At 46.8% G+C, this 21,415-nt stretch overlaps 1 protein-coding gene across 1 annotated transcript in view; it reads left to right on the forward strand.

Moving 5' to 3' along the window:
- The window catches only part of C8B (complement C8 beta chain), a 38,615-nt gene extending 17,566 nt beyond the window's left edge, over window positions 1-21,049 (forward strand). Inside the window, exons 7-12 of the mRNA XM_060626812.3 lie at window positions 3,442-3,682; window positions 5,551-5,679; window positions 8,367-8,530; window positions 15,294-15,447; window positions 17,492-17,560; window positions 19,913-21,049. Coding sequence (XP_060482795.2) covers window positions 3,442-3,682; window positions 5,551-5,679; window positions 8,367-8,530; window positions 15,294-15,447; window positions 17,492-17,560; window positions 19,913-20,064 — 909 coding nt within the window. The 3' untranslated portion in view covers window positions 20,065-21,049. The remainder of the gene's footprint in view (window positions 1-3,441; window positions 3,683-5,550; window positions 5,680-8,366; window positions 8,531-15,293; window positions 15,448-17,491; window positions 17,561-19,912) is intronic.
- The last annotated feature ends 366 nt before the right edge of the window (window positions 21,050-21,415 follow it).

The following is a 21,415-nucleotide window of genomic DNA, read 5'->3' on the forward strand; positions in this document are numbered from 1 at the left end:
ACAGGGTGGTCTTCCTTGAACTGACTTTTTAGAAAGACCGGGCAGTGTGGCATATCATTATTTTCTTCTTTTATGTTTACATTCTCTCATTTTCCAATGAACTTTATCTTGTGGTTTTCCTTAAACTTGAGCAGGTAGCTTTTCCAGACCATATCCACTCTGGAGACGTTTCAGCCTCTAGCGATCTAACTTCTGTCCTAAACATTCAGCTGAAGTTCCCCCTCCAGGATGTCACCCAAGACCCTTCTTGTCGGATGGCTTGGGGCCTCTGCTGGAGTCGGCCACACCATCATGCACCTGTTCCTCCCACTTGCTTTCTGCTCCTCATCACTTTCCTTTCTGGGGTCTAATCTCCCCACCTGTTCTTTATTTAATTCGTGGCCATCTTCTCTTCTTACCCTTCAGCTACCCCAGTTGACCTCTGTTCATTCTCCCTCCCCACCCCCCCCCCCACTGCCCCCACCCCACCCCGCCACCAGGGCAAGCCACACACCTTCATTATTGCTTCTGACCTTTCTGTTACACTTTGTCCTGCACAGCACACTCTTATGGGCATCATTACCTGGATGCCTCGCTGACACTCCAAGCAGGCTCTTCCTCCTACATTTTCTGTGCTAAATAGCATTTGTTTCCTTCTGGTTTTCCAACCTAAGCATTTCAGAATCCTGTTTCGCTCTCTTCTCATCTCCACATTTTTTGGCCACCAGATCCTTCAGTGTCACATTCCAATATTTCTTAATCTAACTCTGATTACATCTTAAGTAGCCCGGACCCTTGCACCTCCTGCGTGGCCCCCGCCTTAGGGGTCTCCTGTCTCCCAACTTGCCCCTGAGATTTATGTGCTGCCAGAAAGACGTTTCCATGATACTAATCTAATCATGCCGCCTGTTCCCCCTGGCCCGTAAGATGAAGGTCAAAGCCCGTGAGTTGGTAGAAGAGGAGTAATTGGACTGGGAAGTATTGGGATATGATGTTGGAGAAGCAGGTGACAGGCAGCCTTGAGGAACCTTGAGTTCCCGAGCAAGGAAGGTGCATTTTATTCTCCAGCCACTAAGCGTTTTCAACTTGGGTGAAATGTGTTAGAAAATTAATCTGAGTGGAACCTGGAGACCAGGTCGTCTCTAATGATTCATAGGAGGAGAAAGTGGTGAGGGGCTCAGAAAGGGCTCTGCTGCTGAAATACCAACCAGGAGAAAATGAGTAGTAAATGCTAATGGGTCTGTTACTGTCTTGGTTTTTCCTTCTAGGCTCTGAGCAACTTGGAGGCAGAGGCTGTTTCTTCCATCTTTAGACTTAGAATGGCACCTAGTAGGTGGTTAAGACTGAAATACAGTGATGAAGGGTGGTATTAATGAAAAGGATCATACTTTGTTGGGGAGAAAATGAAGAAAAGAGAAAATGCCATCTGTTTACTCCTTCCCTTTCTCCTGCTTAGCCCCTCCCTCCCTGCCTCCCTGACTCAAATATCCAGTGATAGCGTGCTTACAGTGTTCTGGGCACTATAGTAGGCTTGGGGTACAGAGACAAATACAACCTGATTCTTGCCTTCGAGCTCACAGTCTAGGAGGGGAGGCAAACGTGTATGCAGTCAACTAATTCTTAATTTTTTTATATCAGTTGTAATGCAGCCTGGTTTGTGCTATAAAGGAAATATAAGCAAAGTGCAATGCAGTCCTGGAAAATGGTGTGTGTGTGTCTGGGAAATTCAGGGATGGTGTCACATAGGCAGCAACAGCTAAGGAGTATTAAAATATTAGTAGACACGTGTCGAGCCGAAAAGGGAGAGAAGAGCATTTAAGGCAAAAGGAACAGCATGTGCAAAATTGTATTATGAAAAGAATAGATTTGGCAAACAGTGAGAAGTTGGATTAGGGCTGGAGTGTGGTGTGGGGGGCAGAAAGTGGTAAGGTATGGGGAGGAACGCTTCACTACCAGGGGACAGGGCGTGAGTTCTTATATTCACCGTAAGGGAATAGATTTTATTCAGGAGACAATAGAGAGCCAATGCAGGCTTTTGTTTTAAGCCCAGAGGGGCATTATGATAGAGGCATCCCTCAGAGATATCGCAGGTTTAGCTCAAGAACACTACGATAAAGTGAATTCACAATAAAGTGAGTCCTATGAATTTTTTGGTTTCCCTGTGCATACAAAAGTTATGTTTACACTATAGTCTATTAAGCGTGCAGTAGCATTATGTCTAAAATAACAATGTACATACCTTAATTAAAAATACTTTGTTACTAAAAATGCTGACCATCATGTGAGATTTCGGCAGGGTATAATCACTGATCACCATAACAAATATAATAGCAATGCAAAAGTTGAAGTATTGCCAGAATTACCAGAATGGGGCACAGGCACACAAAGTGAGCCAATGCTATTGGAAAATGGTGCCAGTCGACGTGCTCAACGTAGGGTTGCCACAAACGTTCAATTTCTAAAAATCACGGTATCCGTGAAGTGCCATAAAACAAGGCATGTCTGTAATACCATCAGGGTTTTAAGACGCCAGCTCTGATTGGAACATTGACGGCAGGCTAGAGAACAGAGGGAGATGAGCGGGAAGGTTTTATCCAAACCCGAGCAGGAAAAGAAACTTACAGTATTTAGAAAAGTCGTGAACAGAGCACTGCTTAGCTTGGAAGGGAGAGTCATGAGTCTTTGGGGCAGAACTAGAATGAGGTGAGAGTAAGGATAGGAAACTCTCACCTCAGATTATTCTTGCACATCAGGATGTTTGCACATCACCTCCCATCGCCATCTCTCAGCCTATCCCCCACACCAGGGGTCACCAAACTTTTTCTGTAAATGGCAAGATAGTAAGTACTTTAGGCCTTGTAGGACCATAGGGTCTCTGTCACAGCTACTCAGCTTTGCTGTGGTAGGGTGACAGCAGCTATGGACAGCGCACAAATGACAGAGCGTGGCTGCCTCCTAAAAAAAAGCTCTATTTATAACACCAGGCACCTGATGTGGCGTGCAGGCTTGTAGCTGGCTGACTCTTGCCATGCACTGTAATGCCTAGCCTTCCTAAGGCATCACTTTCACTCTTTCTTGAGCGGCCTTTCTTTGGAATTTAAAAAGCCCAAACAAAGAGGCTGCCTTTGCAGGCAGGCAGACCCTGTATCCCACCAGAGTGGTCCCAGAGTGCTCCTGCTGCTCCCTGCCATCTCTGCTCCTGGCCACCTACCCTTCTCGTTCCTTCTTTGCCGCCATAAGGAGGTGAGTTAAGAGCAAACTTTCCCAAGCTGAAAGGACATCGGAATATTTATGAGAAATGAAAGCTTGTCAAAGAGACCGTCTTCCCCCAAGTATCCTAAAGGAATCATAAGAGTGACGACCCCAGGCCAGGAACATCGGATGGTATTTGTAAAGTTCATCCTCTTGTTCCAGATTCCTAACTTTAAAGGTCTGCTTTTCCCATGTTGGTATTTCATTTAGAAAAGCACATTTCTGCACGCGCGCTCTGACCTTGAAGTAGCACGTTACAAGCTGAAGCCCAGAAGCCTCATGCTCCATTACGAACTCCTTCAGAGAGTCAAGCTGCTGCCCCTGGAGTACAGTTACGGGGAGTACAGAGATCTCTTCCGTGATTTCGGGACCCACTACATCACAGAGGCCGTGCTGGGGGGCATTTACGAATACACACTCATTATGAACAAAGAGGCCATGGAGAGAGCAGGTACGCTGCCCAGGGGACTCTGGCTCTCCTGCCGGGGCACACACGAGCTCTGTGAGGTGGTGGGAGGAGAGTTACGGGCTTTGCTCCTAGTTCCCTTCTCCCTCCCTGGCTGTAGTGTCATTTGCAGATCTCTCCTTTTTGTGACCTGTTAGTGGGTCCTCCTCCGCCCAGCCCTCTGTCTGGGCAGTCCTCTTTTCTACAACTATTTCCTCTAGACAACAGCATCCAGTCTCATGGCTTTAAATGTCTTCGATATGTGGAGAACTCCCAGTGTATGTTTCCCCCTGGATCTCTTCCCAGCACCCAAGAGCTCTCATCAGAATGTCCCCTTGACATCACCATTTGGATGCCCAACAAACATCACAACCTTACCATGTCCCAAAAGTCAGCTTTTGCTTTCCTTTCCCAAATTTGTGTCCTCCACAGTCATCCACATCTCAGAATGGTTTCACCATCCAACCAGTGGCTCAAGCCAAGAACCTAGGAGTCAACCTTGACTATATTTTTTTCCTTCTCGTTGATTAGCAAGTCCCCTCAGTAACTTTGAGGCGAAACCCAAGATTCTGCACAAGCTTTGACATGACGTCATTGCTGCTGATCCGTAAACCCCATTTTAAGTAGCAGGATCGCAGATTGTTACCGCAGCCACCTAACCAACATCCAACTCCCGATGCCCCTTGGCAATCTCTTCTCCCTGTGGATGTAATTACAGGACTTACCACTTGTAACCATCTGCAGGCCTAAGGTGTGATTCCTGCTTCCCAGTCCAGGGTTCTGGCACTTGCCACGTTAGGTGACCTGCCCTGGGCCACACTGTTCACAGTGGAGGACCCAGGGCTTGGTTATAAGGCCACTGCACTTGCAAGAGGATACGTGGTCTGTAATGTGTATAAATTTATGCCGGTGTGGCTTCATTCTCACTAAGGCCAAGGATACCTTCCTCCATACCACTGGTTTCCAGAGCACTTTTCTTATTTCCTCAAACTGCTTCCTGCAAAAGGATTCTGTTATCAAACAAACTGGGGAAACATATAATGGATCCCACTTTTAGCACCCCACGAGGCTACTGCCATAAAATGACCTGTCCACCTCCTCTGATACAACGCTGGTCACACTTACTTGACCAGGGAAGCACCTTTTCTTATAATACTTACTACTGCAAAAATTACAAGAGATGTTATCACGAAATTCATATTTCCAGGAACATGCTTGGAGGGAAAACGGATATACACTTAACACCACTGGAGAACTCCGTAGTCAGGACTGCTCTCCTCTCCTTGCCTGGCCTCAATGTACCGCGGAAGGTGCTGACCAAGTCACATCCAAGTTTGAGCAAGCCTAGGAGGAGAGCTTGCCTTGGGGAGAATTAGGGAGAAACAAGTGGGGAATGAGGCAAAAATGAAGAAGAAATAAGAGAAATCGGCCCCTTCTCTTTGCTAGGTCCTAGACCAGACACTTTAAATATATCACCTCAATTAATTAATGAACTTGCCCTCTCTACTCCAGCAAAGATTAAAGAAGAGTGGGTCAGGGGAAGGAGGACACACTACAGCAAACTGTACTTACTGGATTGACCCCTAGAGGCTCAGAAAACAACTCTGAGCACTTCCACTCTCGAGAGGGCAGCAAAGACCCTCAGAGCCTTTGAGGACCCTGAAGGGGGAAGGTTCTGTCGCCCTCTCATGAGGCCTCCCCCCTGATGTCATGGCTGCCTGCGTTGTTGGTCATCAGGCTGGCCACCCGTTGATTTGAACCTGAGTCACGCGACATGACATCCAGGAAGGGCAAGGCTTCTGGAATCGATGACAGGAAAAGGTGACAGGGTGAATTACGTTTAGGTCATGGGCCTCTTTTCTTGCTTCCTTCAGATTACTCCCTTAAGGACGTCCAAGCCTGTGCCAAGAATGATTTCAAAATCGGTGCTGCCATCGAGGTGGTCTACGTCAGTCTGGGTGTGTCCGTGGGCACATGCCAGGGTATTCTGAGGGAAATAAAAGGTAAGTGGCAGGGGCATGTGAAATCTGTGCTCATTATCTTTCCCTTCTTAGCATCCCCCCAAACCGAATCTTTCTTCAAGCTAAAGACTGGATATTCTAAGGAATTTCAATTAAAATCATAATTCACTCAATAAAAACTTACCTAGCTCCCACTATGTGCTGGGCATACAAAAGTGAATGAAATTGTGTTCCCACCCTCGTGGCGCTCACATGAAGTAGGCAAACAATTAAAGGATCAATGGCACCAAACCCAGTTTGGAGAATCAGGACCGGCTTCCTAAAGGAGGGCACATTGGAATTGTCACTCAGGGAGTAAAGCGGCAAGGTTGTTTTTAAGGCAGGAAAAAAATGACGATGGAAATTTACTCTGGGGGCCAGGAGCTGGCCTGGCTGGAGGCCGGTGGAGAAGGCGGGGGAGGCAGGTGAGGAGGCTGGTCCTTCTGAAACAATGGGCGGGGTAGAGACTGGAGAAGCAGGCAAAGCCATAAATCATGTAGCAGAGTCTGCAGGGCAGGGGAGACCAGACTGGAGGGGGCAGGTATCAAAGCCAAGTGTCCGGGAGCAGGGAACCTGGAGGTCATTCCAGGGAGCTGGGAATCAACCCAGCAAGTAGAGTAGGAAAGAGAGACCAATTAGCAGGGCCCCGGGCCCCGGCCTCTGCTGCACCTCAAAGAGCAGTCCCCACCGGCTCCACTTTACTAAGCTTGCACCGGGGATCGTACGTGGAGAAAGAGTTCCAACACCTGAAGGAAAACAAAATAAAACAACGACCAAAATGAACTGCTGGTCTAGAACCATCCCTTGCACTTTTGACTGATGTGTGATTGATACTGTTTATTTGCTCATTTTGGTGGGGCTGGGTTGGAAGATAAGTCCCATAAGGGAGACATGCACAGAACACAGGTGCTCTTTAATTTTGTGTTTTAAGTTTATTATTGAGAGAGACAGAGCATGAGCAGGGGAGAGGCACAGAGAGGGGCAGACGCAGAATCTGAAGCAGGCTCCAGGCTTCGAGCTGTCAGCACAGAGCCTGACGCGGGGCTCGAACTCACCAACTGTGATATCATGACCTGAGCTGAAGTCGGACGCTTAACCGACTGAACCACCCCGGTGCCCCTAGGTACTCTTTAAAGAAGACTCATAGGGAGCACCTTGGTGGCTCAGTTGGTTAACGTCCGACTCTTGATTTGGACTCAGGTCACGATCTCATGGTTTGTGGGATCGAGCCCCACATTGGGCTCTGCATTGACAGCACAGAACCTGCATGGGACTCTCTCTCTCCCTCTCTCTCTGCTCCTCTCCCATGTGTACATTCTCTCACTTTCGCTCTCTCTTTCTCTCTCACAAAAATAAATAAACTTAAAAAAATAAAAAGGAAATAAAGGAGATTTGTAAAGTGATCCCTTGCACAGGTCACTAGATGGGATATTGGGCAGGACCCTCATCACTTGCCAACTCCTCCCTCCCTTTTGGAGATAACACCATCCTCGCTTCTGTGTTAAACACATCCTTCCTTTCTTAATAGTTTTACCACCATGCGGATCACTAACCAACACGGCTCAGTGTTGCTTGTTTTTGAACTTTATATGGATGGAATATACTCTTTTCAGTTCTGGGTGGTGGTGGTGTTTTCGTTCACTGTCATGTGTGTATAACTACAGCTAGTTGCCATTGCTGCCTAGTATTTTAATGTATGAATATAATATTTTGTCCATTCCACTGTGGAATTTGAGTTATTTCCCGTTTCACGCAAGTGCAGTCGCTGCTGCTAGAGCATTCTTCTGTGCTTGTCTGGCACACGCATGCAAGTATTTTGCAAGGAATGCACCCAGGAGTAGAATTGGTGGGTTGTAGACTGTGTACTTTTTCTGGACTAGTGAATGCAAAGCTGTTTTCTAAAACGGTTGTACCGCTGTCCCCCTACCAGCAGTATACAAGACTCCTTTCTATGGTGCACAGGGTTGCGGGGTCAAAGCTAAGTGGTCACTTGACACAGTTCTTTTGGCATGGGGTAAATGGACAAATTAGAATGGGAAGGACTCATTGATATGATGGAGGGCTTTCTGGGAAACTCTACATAGATCAAAATAATAATCATGTTATAGTAGACGCTCTTTAGTGGATATCTATCACACACAAAGCCCAGCTTTTACAAATTTTCCCACCTCTGTTATCCCATACAAAGAAGAGATGTAGCTTAGAGCTTCAGCAAGGCTACCTGGATAAACCTTTTCACCCCTAGTGCCTGAGATTTCTTATCTGCAAAATGAGGATTATATAGTTCCTATTTCATTGTGAAGATTAAGTGAGTTAATACAACACTTAGATTACTGGCTGACACATTAATGATCCATAACCTATCTCCCTATCAACCTATTTATGTATCTATGACCTATCAATCTCTCCATATATATGAATATCCATCAGGTATCTATCTTCCATAGACTCAGTGACTGGCATTTATAGATGTCCCCTCCTTATCCTGCCCCCAACTTGTGTCCTATTTGATTGGGTGAGTTGCCTTTTGCCCTTTGCGTCGTGACTTCTTTGCTGGTGGGATTGCATCTTGTCTACTGGCACCTCCAGGATGAGCTTAGTGAATATCATGGTAACTAGGTTGGGTTGCAGCAAATTCCAGGGTGCCGAAGTGGATCCCCTGACATGCCAGGTCTCTGTGTCGATTCCAGACAGAAACAAGAGAGACACCATGGTGGATGACTTGGTGGTCCTTGTGCGAGGAGGGGCAAGTGAGCACATCACCGCCCTGGCGTATAAGGAGCTGCCGACCGCGGACCTGATGCAGGAGTGGGGAGACGCCGTGCAGTACAACCCAGACATCATCAAAATTAAGGTATATCTGGGGAGCTGCTCTCTCCACCCTTTCCTCTATTTAGTAAACAGCTTATGAGGGGCTACTAGGAGCCAGGCTGGGGGATACAGAGCTCAAGAAGACCCACACCCTAATCTCAAGGCACACACATTATAGTAGATAATGTATCTGGAGTGGACCGATTACAAAATAACTGTTGGGCACCAGCTAGAGACCCCTGACTCCCTCCCACTCAGGCCCCCAAGTTGCTAAAGGAAATCAACCATCAGCTTCTAGTTCCAGCCTTCTTAAATTGATACTGTTTCCATTTGGTCAGAGATTCTCTCCAGGCACTATTTGCCTATTTTAACATTCATTCAACCAACAAATAGTTGCTAAGTTCCTGCAGAGTGAAAGGAACTAAGCCGCTGGAGGAGAGGCAGAAAGATGCAAGTGTGAAACATACACTCTGTGCTAACCGGTAGGACCCGGGCAGCCATGACGGTCGTACAAGACAGGGTAATACTTCATGGTGATCAGTGACGTTTTGAGCACCTACTATATTCTTGACACTCTGCCAGGGTCTTTGGGCATGTTATTGCATCTAATCCTCAAATTGTGTGTGCTTACCTCCGTTTTGTGGCTGATGAAAATCGAGGTCACAGAGGGAGCATCCATCTGTGGCTGCTCAAGAGTCTCTGTTAGGTCTGGGCCCGAGACTTTGACCTCTTCCCTCCCCTCCAGACTTTCCTGTGGGTTTGGTGAATAAAAACTAATGATCCCAACCAACTGTCACCCACACAAGAGCAGTTTTGCAACCTTAAACTAAGAGGACGTTTGCTAGAACAGGACTGTCATACACATCAGCAGTAGTAGGTCCTTGCCTGTGGGGACTTCTGCACGGGGTCCGTGCTCCATCTCAGGCCATCCTCTCCTTGCTGTTGTCTGTACACTCACTGGTTGTTTGGCACCCACTCCACCCCACCCCCGGGACTTAGTCTTGCCACCAAGGAGGGGTGATGAGGGACCGAAGCTCTTCACGTGATGCTCTGCAGCTCCCAATCCTGGCAGTCGCCCAGTGTCTTAATTTGTATGTCAAATGCATAGTTTCTGCAGAACAGAAGGCTGCCATTCAAATCCTGTCCTCTGCTGTTTTCAGTAGTGACACTTAGGGTACAGCTGCTGACAAGCATCAAGGAGAATAAAGTCAGCTGTAGGTTGTAGGCAGCTCCAGAGAACTCTGGGGTTGGCTGATGGTGTGGTGACATTGCTTGGTATCACGGATGGGCATGGGAGTGAACAGAGCTCAGGGGAAAATAGATCCCTGGTCTTTACTTGTCACTTACAACTTACCTGAATTTTTTTTTTCCCCAAAACCGAGAATTAATGGAGTTTTCCCTGGTCACCTACCTGAATGGGTTGGATGTGCCAGAGCGGGCACTGGGAATGTCAAGTGTCAGGCATGTGATGTGATCTGGTGTGTGTGTGTGTGTGTGTGTGTGTGTGTGTGTGTGTGTGTGAAAAAGACAGAGAGAGGAAGGAAGAGAGGAAGACAGGTAGGGCAGGCCAGCATGCTAAGCATCTCAGGCCTGAACACGGTCTTAGGCATGGAGCACTTTACCAAAGGCACAGAGGCCCAGCATGTGTGTGATGTAGTAGAAAGTATCACACTGTCAGGTGTGTGGGCTGAAAGGGGGAAAAGGTGAAGGAAGCAGAGATGTTTTCAGGAGTTGGGGAGGTGAGGTTACTGAAGACTTTTAAGCCCTACCTTTTGTAAGTCCCTGCCGTGAGTTGGAAATGTATGTTCTGGACATCCCACTCTTCCATGCACTCTTTCCAGCAAGAGAAAACTGCAGATGCCTCCACATTATCTCACAATAATTCTTCTCTGCAGAGTCAGCCCGCCAGGTAGTTAGCGCGGCGATTGTTTTCCAGGATGGCAGAAGCCACTAGACAGGCAATTCCTAGACAGAGTGTTGGCTAGGGGTCGCATGCATAAAGCATTCTTGAGGATCAAGACCTGAAACACGATTGGCGTAGGAGCCAGGTGGGCGGGGAAGAAGAACACCGAAGAGCCCCCTCGCACTGTTCACTGATAGACTTTCGACACAGAGAAACAGCTCTTTGCCCAGAGTTAACAAATAGCCGTGGACACAGAAAGAGAACTCCAAACGCAAAAGATTGAAATTACCTTCAAGATTCAGAAGACAAGCCTACATCTAAAAGTGGAAAAATAGAAGTAAATTTTGGAATGCATTTGCCTTTTTATCGTAAGCTTTAAGCAAATGAGGAATTCAGGAAAGAAAAAAGAGATGCTGAGATATTAGACACTCATCAGATGCAAAAGGAAGTGGCTGACTACACGGAACCAAAGGCACAATAGCAGATGAAAGCCTACAGTGGAAACTGTAAAGAACAGAATTGACACTGCAGAAAATTGAGTCAGTGATGTGGGAAGGCGCCATAAAAACGTTCTCATAATGTAGCAGCGAAAGACAAAGAGATTAAAACAATGACGTAAAAGAAATATGATGGAAGAGAGTACAGAAGGAGAAATCTGAAACTCAAGGACTTCTTCCTGAGAAAGAGACAAGATTAAATTTGAAGACGGCATTCATCACGGACATAATAAGGGAAATGTCCCTGAGCTGATGACACAAAATGCAGAACTCATTGAAAAGTGGGCAAAAGTACTGAGAGCAAAACAATACAGAAACACATCCTATGATGTGATTTTTTTTTAACTTCTAGAAACAAACCTATTCTAAAAAAAATAAAGGTGGTTCTGGTCTTAGAATTCTTTGCAACATGAAGTGCCTGAAGGCAGTGTAGTGACAATGTCTTGAAGGAGAAGCTAGGGTCGTTAATGGATAAAAAAAATCCCAAAGACACTTTGCATTATTAAAGGAGTCACATAAAAATTGCCAGATTTGGCAAATGGAAAATATAGCACGTCTAGTTAAATTTGGATTTCAGACAAATAATGGATAATTTCCTAATATAAGCATACCCCAAATATTGCATGGGACATACTGGTATGACCAAATTATTTGTTGTTTATCTGAAATTCAGCTGTAACTGGGGAGATTCTGTGTTGGACTGGCAAACCTAGTCACAAACTCAACCACTCGTGAACATTTCTATAAGTAGCCAGGGTGGCTAGGTTGTCATCTGAGGTCCAAGCTGATGGAGAAGCTACTGTATAGAGCTCAGGCATTGCCCAGAGTAGAAGGAAAAGATATGGTTGTGAATGGTGTTCCCACAGAGGTCAGGAAGGCATTGGTTATGCTGCAGTGAAAAAATTTCCCAAATCTTAGGGACTGAGTACAACACAAGTTTATTTCTCAATCACACAACATGCCCAAAGTATATTGGGGAGGGGGCTTTTCACATTGCCACTCAGGGATCCAGGCCACAGAGGCTTGATGTGTTCATATGCTCCGAAGATCACCGCTGCATTGGTAAGGGAAGGGGATATGTCCCTTCACTCTGTCCTGAAGGCTTCACCCTGGAAAGGACGCCCCCTCTGCTCTCTTTCCACTGCTCAAAACAAGTCATGTTGCAAATCTGCCCTTTAGAACGTCAGGGAATTGCAGCCCTGCTATGGATCCAGAAAGAAAAGCAGCTGATCACTTGGTAAGCAGTGATAATCACACCTTTCTGAAGGTGTGACCACCGTACCTTTCTAAATCACTGTACTCAAAGATTCTCTAACGGCAAATTACTCTGACCAAGAGAAGGGTTAAAATACAGATGTTGTGGTAACATTGCCTGGTAAGATAATGTCAGACTCAAACCATTGGAGCTCACCCCCCAAAATAAATTCTGGATGTCAAATAAGGAAACCATGAATGTAATTAAATGACAGGTAACACACCCACAAGATAATTTTGCCACAAACAAAATCCTAAATGTATAAAGAATGATACAATTTCTAAGAAAGACACATTTCAAAGGAAATAGACAACTCTTAGCACTAAGATGACGAATAAATATGCAAAATGTTTAACTTTCCTAGGAATAAGAAATGAAAAAGTAACAACATGATATTTTTTTACCTATCAAATTGACAATGATTAAAAATCTATAATATTCAACAGGGTGCCTGGGTGGCTCAGTCGGTTGAGCATCCAACTCAGGTCATGATTCCCAGGTCATGCGATCAAGCCATGTGTAGGGCTCTGTGCTGGGAGTGGAGTCTGTTTGAGGTTCTCTCCCTCTCTCTCTCTCTTTCTCTCTCTCTCTCAAAAAAAAAAAAATTATAATACTCGATATCGTTGAGAGAAATGAGATGGGCACTTTCATAAAATGAGATGAGAATATAAATTGAAACAACACTTTATATAACCATCTATACCTAGGAAAATATTTGTATCAAAGAATATTGAGCAGCATGGGGAAATGCCTATCATATGCTATTAAGTGAGGCGAGTGGAAAATAAACTGCACTTTTCTCATGCCACTGCTTTGGTGTAAATACCTGTCCATTTAACTATCCAAAAATATTCACTGAAAGGACACAAACCGCAATGCTAACCGTTCGAATCCTTTTCTGCCACTTACTGACTGTGTGACTCTGGTCCATCTTTTTAACTTTTCTGTGCCACAGCTTTTTCATCTATCTGTAAAATGGGGATACAGAAGACTGTCTGCCTCAATAGGATTGTTGTAAAGATTAAATTAGATAATGTATGTATTTAGTTCAGCACCGGATTACTGCTACCATTCCAGTAATTTTTCGTTATCATTAAGAATGGTGATCACCAGGGTCCGTCACAAGGAAGGGCATGGAGTTTAATAAATAGCGAGGACCATCTCTCTGCAGCAATATGATAAATAAAATGTTCACAAGGGCAAGTGTGTGTAGGACCCAGTGGTCAATATGAGTAGTTAGGACTGTGTTTTGGGGGAAGAAATAAGGAAGAGAGATGGGGGAGAAAGGAAGAAGAGGAGAAAAGAGAGAAACGAACCAAAGAAGAACGGCCAGGGAACGAAAGAAGGGACAATCATGCCATATTAACTTAGAATTAAAAGGGAGCTATAGAGTCCTACGAGTTGCTGCTCAGTTCCAAGGCAAACCCCAGTCTGCAAAATTTGGGGAACGCTGGTATAGGAATTGGAAAATGGGAATAATGAAGCCATTTTTATCAATAATTATCACGAGCTCGTAAGAAAAACAAAAGCTTTGGGTTAGAGTCCTGGAAATACTATTTAATGAGCTCTTTGACTTTGTTCAGGTCACTTAACCTCATCTGAAAACGGGGCTGATAATTGCTACCTTGTGAGGACGGAGTGGGCTCACGTTTGTGAACCGTCAGCAAAGCTTCTGGCACACAACACATGGAGGAGGTTTATTCGGGTTCTGCCACTGACTTGCTCTCTGTCCTGGAGCGCATCTCCGTGCTGGTAGGAGAAGGCCTGGGGGGTTAAAGGCAGCCTTACAAGGTGCTCTGACAGGGAATACGGATTGTTGGAGGAGCTCATACTGGTACACAGCCAACCCCCCCTTCCCTCCCCCACGTGCGGCCAGCAGGCTGGACGCTTCTGCAAACCGCCTCTGGATCAATTCATTGACCACAAAACGGTGAGACAATGGGACCACCGAGGGGCCTTGCTTTGCCCACTGGAGCGAAGGTCAGCATCGGACGCATTAAGAAATGGAAGCAATTTTCTTCCCACTGGAGGCTTCTATTAGGTATGATTGCCTGCATTTAGACCCTAAACTCTCCAGAGCTGGATTAGGGCAGGAACAGAGACAAAATCTGGAGAGGAACCTGGCCCTGGAGCTGAAAGTAGGACCCAGAGTCTCCAAACATTTTTAACTACCTCTTTGCACTTCTTCCCAGGCTTTTCCTAGCCCACAGCCATCTGTGGCTTCCTCTGGTCGCACGCTGCCAGGTTCGCTGGTGACCAGCGGCTCGCTCTCTGTGGCTAGGTTTCTGTTTTCCGCCCCTCTCCTCCCAGCCAGCTGCCTTTGCCCTGATGAAGCCTCCCACCCCCTTTCATTGACCATCCACTTTTATTAGCTGTTCTCACTAAGCTTGGGGCTAGACCCTAGACTCTAGACCCCAGAGCTGAGCAGTATATAGTCCTGATCTCCAGCAACTTACCTTCTTAATTCAAGAAGGAAAAGAGATTTCAACACATAAAATAATAATAATAATAATGAATGACCACAAAGGAGCAAAGAGATGGAATTTGTATTGGGTAAAGAGACTTTGTATCAGATGAGCACTGGACAGTATTCTGAGCACTTCATAGTGGGAAGACATTCTGTGAACTTGGGAGCTGGGGAAAGGCTTCGTGATGGTGGTTCTTGCATGACGTGAATGCTTCTTGCCAAGTTGGGACGGGGGAGCCATGTTGGGACGAAACTTCTAGAACAGTTTCAAAGAGCTGCTTGAAAGTCACCTCCTCTCCCCAACCACAGGCAGGTTAACCAGCTTCTCCTCTGCCCGCATTCCACGTTTCCACTGTTTCCGGACCTGCTGTGCTGTAAGAATCTGTTACCATGTCTCTATCTCTGGATTCCGAGTTTCTTGAGAGTGTGGATTTTATCTTACTCATTACTCATGCTTCATGCCTGGCACTTAGGAGGTATTCAGTAAGAGCTGACCTGATCTCAGATGAGTTTATCTGTGGATATTGGATAGGATGGTTCAAACAGAGGATGGGGCATCCATCCGGTTTCAGATGAATCCACCCGTTTCCGTGCACCGACCCCTTGCTCATTCCTGTGGACCCTGCGTTATCCTTCTATTTGGTGAATATTTTCTGTTGAAATACATCCCTTTCCTCTCCCCAGGCAGAGCCTCTGTATGAACTGGTGACGGCCACAGACTTCGCCTACTCCAGCACAGTAAGGCAAAACATGAAGCGGGCCCTGGAGGAGTTTCAGAAGGAAGTCAGCTCTTGCCACTGTGCTCCTTGCCAAGGGAATGGAGTTCCTGTCCTGAAAGGTACCCTTTCCAGGCAGCTGGTGTCCCTGTGAAAGACATTATCTGGAGGGGCTGGTGCTGTGGCCAGAACACATCATCAAATCCATATGCCCTCCAGACTATCTCAAGAAGAGTTCTAGATCAATCCCTGGTCCTCTTCCTGAGGCCCCAGGGTCTGTCATGAAGTCCTCTTTGCTTTCTCAGGGGGACAAAAAGAGCCCCCTGGCCATTTGGAGCCTCGTAAACTGAGCTTCTCCATGTTGAACAGGCATTCAAGAGACCGAGAGCTACTGATGCTCGGGCCCCCACCTGGATCCTTGTGTAAGAATCTGGAGAAAGCTCCTCATCAGGAAGGGTAAACCCTCTACAGGTAGATCTAATCTGCAGCCAGGGTGTGGCTCACAACTGCTGAAGTCTCCGCCTCCTTGGAGCACAATGAGGTGGGATTGGACAGAGCCCGCCCCCCCCTCCCATCCCCGCCCCTACTCAGGTGCAGCTCATGGGCAAATAGCACGATGTTCCTCTAAGGCAGATCTCAGCCCGAGCTGCATGTGAGAATCACCCAGGGTGCTTTGCATAAACACAAAGCCCTGGGTCTCAGCCCGAACTAGTTAAAGTGAATCACTGGGGATCGGCCTTTGAAAAAGCCTACCAGATGATTACACTATGGCATCAGGGCTGCGAAGCTGATCCACAGCTTAATCCGCTGGCAGACAGGATCCATGATTCCACCAGTTTACAAACCAGTGGGAAAGCTGGACTTTCCCGCTGAAGTGTACTGACCAGTAGGACAAGTGTTAGCCTGTTTCCCAAGAAGTCAGAGTGTAGACAACTAGGTCATCTACCCTGGCCGCCGGAATGCCTTGGTTCCAGCCACAATGGACATGGCAGCTGGCAACATCACGCAACTGAAGTAGCAGGCCTAGGCTGTGCACATCCTGACCAACGCATGGTGAGAAGATGGGGGGATGGGGGAGCAGCAGCAAGGATGGGCCCCTTGAACTTGATTCCTAACTTCAAGGGCCATATCTGGGGCCACTGCAATCAGCAGGGCAAATTTTGGGTTGGCTGAGGTCTGGGATCTTGTGTTCCTGTCATGATGGCCAAGGAAGAGTCCAGTCCAGCATGAAGCCAAAAGAAGGTGTCAGGTGCAGTTGGGTCCAGCAGATCTGCACCCAGGGAGGGAGCCAGCTGGAGTTAGGGCAGAACCTCTGTGGACAGAGCCAGCTCAACCGGGCAGAGACAGGAGAAGACCTGTTCCAACTGAGGTTGGGGAGTATGTGTCTAGCTTCTTGGACAGGGTGGATGGGAGCAACGGAGACATAAGTGAAAGCCTAAGGCTGGAAAGTTCTGCTGTCAGGACAGAGACATCGAAGTGGGGAGGAAGTCAGCAAGAAATGGGATCTTCCCATCAGCTCAACGTCGTGATCCAGGGTTGCTGAATTCCCCTTGCCTTCATGTGAAATTTGGACCTAGAAACTGGAACCCACCTAAGGATGTGCACTAGTGTGAGAGAGAATACGAAGCCAGAGACAGGGTTGTTCATGGGCCTGACTTCTAAAGGATAATCCTGTGAAGGGACTCTGTGTGATCCAGATGTCACTCCAAGGTGACATGTTACAGAGCAACTTAAGGAATAACTTCCAAAGGGCCAGAATTGGCCAAAGGTGGGACGAGACATCTGAGGACAGTGAGTTCCCAATCACTGGAGTGTTCGAGCAGAGGCTGGACAATTAGATGGCTCGGGGTGAAATTGAGCACCAGTGACCGTTGGCTTCCGCGACCACCAATGTAGCTTCCAACACTGGAAACTCACACCGCTGGGTCAAACATGAGCTCACGAGTAATTCCCCTCAGCAACTCCGTATGGTTCCCCGTGACAGGCAGTAACCACCCTTCAGGAGCAAAAGACCCTCAGGGAAGGAGTAGGTATTCTTAGCATGGAACCTTCTTATCTTAAACCCTTCAACTAAATGTTTCCCCTATTTTAACCTAATGGCAAAGTGATGTGGAGGGCTGAACTCCAGGAATTCTGTTTCACACTCTGTCTGCATTGTCTTTTCAGAATCCCGCTGTGAGTGCATCTGTCCTGTTGGATTCCAGGGCCCAGCCTGCGAGGTCACCTCTGAGAAAAGTAAGGAATCTTGAGTCGGTTGGAAAAGGGAAATCTAGGCAGTTCTAGAGAATAATTGAAAAGGGCAAGAGCACAGGGGATGCTGGGTTGGGGGCCGGGTGCTATGAATTTGAGATCCATCCTGGCTCCTGACTTTATCTTTCATTATTTTCACACCTGAGAATGCTTCATGTTATAGGACTGTTAATGCACGGCATTTGCAAGTCATTTCTTTGAATCCTTCTGGAATGCTTACCTTTTTTCTTTCCTTTTTTTTTTTTAACTGAACTTTTATTCAGTCCTCAAAATCCAGCAGGGATGCCCCTTCTTCTGTAAAAGTTCTAACCCTCCACCCCTGAGTAAATTTAGTTAACTCTTCCTTTGTGTTCCTGTAGCACTTTGAACATATACCTAATATAGCTCTTAGCACATTATGTTTTGGGTTGTGTGTGTCTTTCTCCCCAGTGTGTGTGAGCAGAGATCATGTGCCATTTGTTTCTGAGTCCCCATGGCCCAGCCTAGTTGGTGCTCAGTGCTCTGGCCTGAATTAACAAAGGAAAGACTAGACTATCATTGGGATCCTTTCCAGCCCTCAAATTCTTTGGCCAGTTTATTATTAAGAGTTCTGAATATGCCCCCACCCTGACTCCTCCTTCCCTTTCCTTTCCTCTCTGTGGCTTTTGGATGATATCATTAAAAAAGGAAATGGCATGGGGCACCTGGGGTGGCTCAGTCGGTTAAGCATCCGACTTCAGCTCAGGTCATGATCTCACAGTTTGTGGGTTTGAGCCCTGCGTTGGGCTCTGTGCTGACAGCTCAGAGCCTGGAGCCTGCTTCAGTTTCTGCATCTCTCTCTCTCTCTCTCTCTCTCTCTCTCTCTCTCTCTCTCTCTGTCCCTCCCCTCCCTCCTTCCCCCGCCCAAAAGAATAAAAATAAAAAACAAACAGAAAAACAATGAGGCACTGTGCTACGTACGTATCAGGCACCTAGATGAGTGCTTGGACTCAGCTTGTGCTTGAGTTTCATCAGTAACTGTGACCTTGAGCAATTTACTTGACCTCTTTGTGCCTCAGTCTCCTCATCTGTAAAATGGAGCTGGTGGTATTAACTACCTCCTAGAGCTGTCTTGAGTTTCTCATGAAACCTCAAAGCGCTTGGAATAATGCCTAACACATGTAAGAGCAAAATAAGTGTTGGTTAATTTGTTTTAGAGCAAAACCAAGTGCATTTTACATAACACTAAATCTTTTTATCCTCACAACAACATGGCAAAGTAGGTACCATCAATATCCTCATTTTATTGATGAAGACACTAAAGTTCGGTGAGTCACTAACTTGACCAGAGGTCACACAGTAAGTGTAAGCCCAGGTTCGGGCTCAGTGGATCTTGCACTATCCATTCTCCTCCCCAGTGAAATGCTCACCTCCCACCGCCAGCACAAGCCCACACGGTCCTGTGCCCAGTGAGTGTGTAATCGCACAACCACAGGATTTCTCCTGGTTGGAGGAGACACTGGACATCTCCTGCTGTAGCCTTCTCGTTTCACCAGTGGGGCAGGCCCAGAGATACTAGGTGACGTATGCAGAACTATACTGCCCATCAGAGGCTCGACCAGACACCTGATGTATCAGGGTGGATGGAATCGGTTACTTGTCAGTCTCATCAACAACCACAGAATCCTCATGGGAAAGGCAAATGTCAGGGAGGGGAGAGTGCATTATTTGTTATTATTTCATATAACACGCAGTGCTTACGGTGTATAACAGAGTTCCTGCTTCGTACTTTGACAACAAGTAAACTAGCAGCATCCTATACCTGGGAGGTGACCCAGCTGGGAAGCACTCGTGCATTCATCCAAAGAATGTTTACTAAAGACCCCCTGGGTGCCAGCTTAGGTGCTAGGGTTCAGTGGCGAGCAAATCATATATAGATCCTGTCATCGTGGAGATTACTCTTTAGAGAGAAAGACCGACGTCATTTGAATTGTCCCAGAAATACATTTAAAGCTGTAATTGTCACTGCTATAAAATGCTCCAAGAGCTTAAAATATGATGGATTGGTGGGGAGTTAGAGGTCAGAGAAGGTTTCCCCGCAGAGATAATCCTTCAACTGAGATCCGGTGGGCGAATAGGATTAACCAGATAAACAGAGGAGGGAAGAGTATACTGGGCCAGGGAAACAGCATCTACAAAAGCTCTGTGGTAGAAGGGAATATGGCGAGTACCAAGGTTTGCAAAAAGGACAGCTGACTGGAGAGAGGAGATCTGAGCACACTCACCAAGCCTTTTGGCTTATACACCCCACCCCCAACCCCAGAGGGCACTAGGGTGTAACAAGGGTTGATTAACATTTGATGACCTTCTTCCTTACAGATGTCCCCATTGATGGGAAATGGAATTGCTGGTCAGACTGGTCTCCGTGTTCTGGAGGACAGAAAACAAGACAAAGGCAGTGTAACCATCCACCTCCTCAGAATGGAGGCAGCCCCTGCGTGGGCCCTGCTTCAGAAACACTTAACTGTTAAGGAAGGAAAAGCTTCTAGCACCTACTACTGTGGGCTGCACACTGCGAGAGCTCTGAGCCCTTAGGAACTCAGGCCAGGTTACCTCATACCAGCTCCCAGCTGGGGCCATCCCAAGGGTAGAGGGCCGTGCCACTCAGAGCGTTTGAAATAAAGATGTTATTTGCAAAACGCACGTTGATTTGAACAAATAGCTCAACGTCAACTACACGTTGCTTAAGGGCTTAAGAATCTCGGTAACCCTCCCTTTGCTCGTCTGTATAATTTTATCCCAGTCACGTGTATTATCAGCCAGAAACTGTGTTAGCAGTTGTTCACACTGAAGTCCCACTGTGTGAGGGGCACATAGTAGGTACCCAATGATGAATCAGTGACTAGCTATTAAGTTTTTCCTCCCTTGAGGACTGCATGGTCTTATTCAGTGACAATAGCAGTGAATATGTATCGAATGATTACTGTGCCAGCCTCGGTGCTCAGTGTGTTAATTCATTCCATCCTCATGACAGCCCTATGAGGTGGATGCCGTGTTAGCCCTATTCAGCAGCTGCAGAACTGAAGCTTAGAACAGTTAAGTGGCTTGTCCGGGGTTGCACAGTTAGGAGGTGGCAAAGCTGGGCTACAAACCCGGGCACTTGGGCTCCAGAGGTTTAGACTCTTAACTGTAATGCTCCCTTCCTCTCCATACATGGGCATTTCTTGACGATGAATTTTTTTCCGAAATTAAATGTAGGAGAAAGTAGGATGTGTGTGTGTGTGCGCATGTGTGCGTGCCTGTGTTATTGAGTCTCCACCCCCTGCATCCCGCGGAGAGTGGATCCTGGTTCCTCAGCTCCCTTTGATGCTGAGCAAAGGAGAGGCAAGGCTGTGCATGTCAGAAGCAGAGTTCCGGGGCGGAGCTGAATTGCTGTGACATGAGCAGGTGCCTAGAGAAGGCCCTGAGCTGGAGAAAAGAGCAAGGGAAATTGATAACTGAATGAGAGACAGACAGAGGAATGCAGGTAGGAGGTGGGGGGAGGGGGAGGGAGGGAAGGGAGGAAGAAAGGAAGGAAGGGAGGGAGGGAGGAAGGGAGGAAGGGGAGAGATATTGTGGTGGCTGGAAGAAAGAACACGGAGACACATGAAGAAGTTCAAGTTAATGGCTCTGGGGCAGTGTGCAGTGTGAACCTTCCCCGACCTCTGTATGTTTCACTTTGCTCACTCATGATTTTGTGCAAATCCCATCTGGAGCCTGGGGGGGAAGTTGCTTGAGGGCAGTCAATTGATCTTTAGGTTACTAAAAACCAGAATATTTGTACTGTTTAGATTGAGTCAAGTGATCATTTAGGCTCTATCGCTCTCATTCATTCCATCATAT

This window comes from Panthera onca, chromosome C1 (assembly GCF_046562875.1).
Source record: "Panthera onca isolate mPanOnc1 chromosome C1, mPanOnc1 haplotype 2, whole genome shotgun sequence".
NCBI classification, from domain to species: domain Eukaryota; kingdom Metazoa; phylum Chordata; class Mammalia; order Carnivora; family Felidae; genus Panthera; species Panthera onca.